The sequence below is a fragment of the Pectinophora gossypiella genome, chromosome 2, assembly GCF_024362695.1.
Source record: "Pectinophora gossypiella chromosome 2, ilPecGoss1.1, whole genome shotgun sequence".
Classification (NCBI taxonomy): Eukaryota; Metazoa; Arthropoda; class Insecta; order Lepidoptera; family Gelechiidae; genus Pectinophora; species Pectinophora gossypiella.
The window spans coordinates 12,531,827-12,535,271 of record NC_065405.1 but is presented as its reverse complement, the minus strand read 5'-3'; the positions used below and the strand labels follow the sequence as shown (position 1 = coordinate 12,535,271).

General features: G+C 39.0%; 1 protein-coding gene across 1 annotated transcript; it reads right to left on the bottom strand.

Moving 5' to 3' along the window:
* Positions 1-1,695: 1,695 nt before the first annotated feature.
* On the bottom strand, positions 1,696-3,243 carry LOC126372969 (fork head domain-containing protein FD4-like). The gene has a single exon (XM_050018903.1). It carries the CDS (start codon positions 3,149-3,151, stop codon positions 2,387-2,389), a length of 765 nt encoding a protein of 254 aa, XP_049874860.1. The 5' UTR covers positions 3,152-3,243; the 3' UTR covers positions 1,696-2,386.
* Between the last annotated feature and the right edge of the window lie 202 nt (positions 3,244-3,445).

Sequence of the window (3,445 nt, the reverse complement as noted above, 5' to 3'; positions counted from 1 at the left end):
CCAAGTTGTTTGTAAATGTTTGTTTCCTTTTGGTGGTTGCCTGGAAGAAATTGCTCTAGAGCAATAAGGCCGCCCACATTGTACTGTATTCATGTGTTATGTCTGATTGTTGAAATTTAGTTCTGTGCAATAAAGTATATTTGATTTGATTTGATATTAAGTCATAATTCCAATATTTACAATTACAATATTTACAATACCAATCTCAATAAATAATAATTGTTTATTGATATAAATTATATCGGTTGGCAGCGGCAATTACGTGTTCCACTGTCATTAACAGTAAACAAACCGTTTGCTTTGAGTCATAGAACCTGCTTTTATCCGGGTATTGCCAACTGATTAAATACACTGAGGATTTGTAGAGCCATTATGCACTTAAATGCACGCTGCGCTACCTATCTGTCAAGTGTACAATTCCTTAAATCTTTTGTTTAAAAATCTTTTCACCTAGTATCTATTCTCTTATTTACCTTTGCATTTTTATTTTATAGATAGACAAAATATTTTGCAGTCACAGTTCGTCCAAATCTTTTCAATTTCATTTAACAATAAAATATTTTAAACATCCCAGCATTTTCTATTTTAAATAAGTATAATTTATAATAAATAATTTCAATGTTGCGCGGAGGAAAATTGAAGGTAATATAAATAAATTCAATTTACTATAAGATCTTGACATGCTGTTTACATTACAACATTTATTGTGCCTTGTGTAACGGACACTAGCTATGTCGATCATTCATTAGGCATACCAACGAGTTACCCAGTAATTAATCACGTGTGGTATGTTTCACAACATGTCATACGAACGATATGCCGGTTATTAAATAACCATACGTCCGTTCTAGACATTTATACATAAATAAAAAGACAGACATGTACCTACCAATTGCACAATATATCTGTTACATTATTTTAGCATTGTATTCTTTTCTGTTTAATGCGTCAGTTGTGTTTGTTTCAATGTAAGTTATTGTTATAAATCATAATGAAAAATAAACAATGTATAGTTAACTCAAATACTTAACATCTTGACTCTTGACGTCGTTTATGTGTCGTTCTTCTTGAGAAACAATAACGAATAATATCCGTAAACTTTCAAAATTATCGTCACTTGAGTAAAACATTCCCTCATTGATGACAATATCTAATTATGTATTTCATATACCTATATGTTTTAATGTTGCTTTGGAAAATATTAGTTTTCACGATAGATTCCAAGAAGTACTGACGCTGTTTCAGATGCTAGCGACTAGCAACTAATTTTATACTCGAAACGTCCTTATTTTGGTATAACAAGGCGTTTGGTGAGTCAGCGGTTGTCCAGTTGAGGCCAATAACACGATCTATTAGGGCACAAAGTCGGCCGACGCGCTACGTTACACCGTGAAAAGGACCACCTCCTCGACGGTTTTTTACCATTTAAGTAACCATAGCATTTACCATTTCCCCTTATCTATAGTAGAATCGGGACGCCCCCCACGAAGATAGAACTCTAAAGGAATTCCTTTTCTTTGAACAATATTTGAAAAATGTAGCACTTGAAATTTTAATGAAACCAAGACTGTAAATTTTGATGAAGAATAAAACAGCTAAGTTAAGAATTATTTTAATTTAATACTACTGAACTTTATAACAATGTAAACAATATTTACAAAGACATAATATCTACAAAAAACAGTATAAATCATAGTTTTCTTAACTAAAATAAATAACAATTAATTATTGACAACATTTTTTCCTCACAATAAACTGCTAACGTCAAAAATTAGTGTAAAATGCATTCAAAAGCGTATTTACAACAACAAATCCTATATAGAAGAAAACTGGATAGAGTTATGGAACATATTTTATCTATATCATTCCAATTAGTATCCAATTGAACTATGTATTTGTGATAAAGTTTTATTTAGACATCAATCTTTTTATAATAAATAATCACAAATATTTTAGCTAGTAACTATAATTATCTACAAGTGAGATCACTAAACAAATGAATGCAGAGCTTATTGAAAGGACTGTATGTTATGTGTAGAACAAGGGCACAGTATGATGCTGTGCAGTTCCACGCAAAGTATTTATACACATTTAGGCCTCGATGTCGGAGTCGGAACCGTGTAGGCGTATTTGTTAGCAACGTTACATTTTAAACGGCTGTGAAATTAGGTCATGTTTCTACTGACTTTGATGTAGGTAATGTAGGTGTTTGTCAACATAGTGTATTGTGGATTTTTGAAGATCATAAACATAATATATTAAGGTTCTACAATTAAATATTCTACACATTTTGTATTTTCACAAGGATATATCTTTAGACTGAGTTCAGTACTTACAATCTAGCATTGCACGTTAAGTCAGAGCAAGTAGCGTCTGGGCGCCGATGTCACGCGACGGGCAGAGGTGGCAGGTAGCAGGGACGAAGTGCGTGCGCAGCTGCTTGCAGCAGTTCTGCGTGGTAACGCTGCGCCGCTAGCATGTAGTGCGATGGCATCGATAGCTCTAACCGTGGCAAGGAAGGTATTGGCATCACTGGCTGAGGTGGTGACGGAGAACTCCGTGGCGGCTCAGGTTCCAATAATGCATCAATCGTGAACGCTCTTCGTGGCCTTTCTCTCGGCAACATTGTCATTGTTGTAGCTTCCGGAAGTTCCGCAGGTTCAGGACTCATTTGAGGACACAACGGAGGTGTATACAAACTTGCAGTAGGTAGCGCCGGCGGAGGCGGCGGTGCTCCAGCTTGTCGCGCCAAAAATGCTCTGTTAAAACTAGCAAGAGCTGCAAGTTCTGCGTTGAGGTTGTCCTTCTCTCCCTTTTGCAGCTTGAATCGCTTGCGGCGACGCAGTAAGCTGCCGTTTTCAAACATGTCGAAGGCCTGGGGGTGCAGCGTCCAGTACGCGCCCTTCCCGGGCCGATCTGGACGGCGCGGCACTTTCACGAAGCAGTCGTTGAACGAGAGATTGTGCCGCAGCGAGTTCTGCCAGCGCTGCGTGTTGCGCCGGTAGTACGGGAATCGGTCCGTGATGAACCGGTAGATCTCTGACAGCGGCAGCATGCGCTCCGGCGAGCTCCAGATTGCCATCGCCGTCAAAGAGATATACGAGTAAGGCGGTTTTTGATCACCGTAGGATTCACGTGACGGCCGCGGCATTGTCACTTCCACAGGTAAGCAGAATAACTAAGTTAATGTCCTTTCAAAGTTGTGGATAATAAACACACAGGTGTGTGACCGCGTCACTTCAATACGAGGTGTGGAGAGGAACTGAGGCGCGGAGAGTGCGTGGCTCGACCCGCCCGCCGGGTGCTCAACGCCGCGGTCCCCATGCCGCCCGCTCTACTGCGCTGTGATTGGCCGGACGGTTAGCCAATCCAAGCTCCCCAGATTCAGGTATGATGTCGGCTTTCGCTCCACTAACAAGGAATTTAAATTGATATTATGTTTATA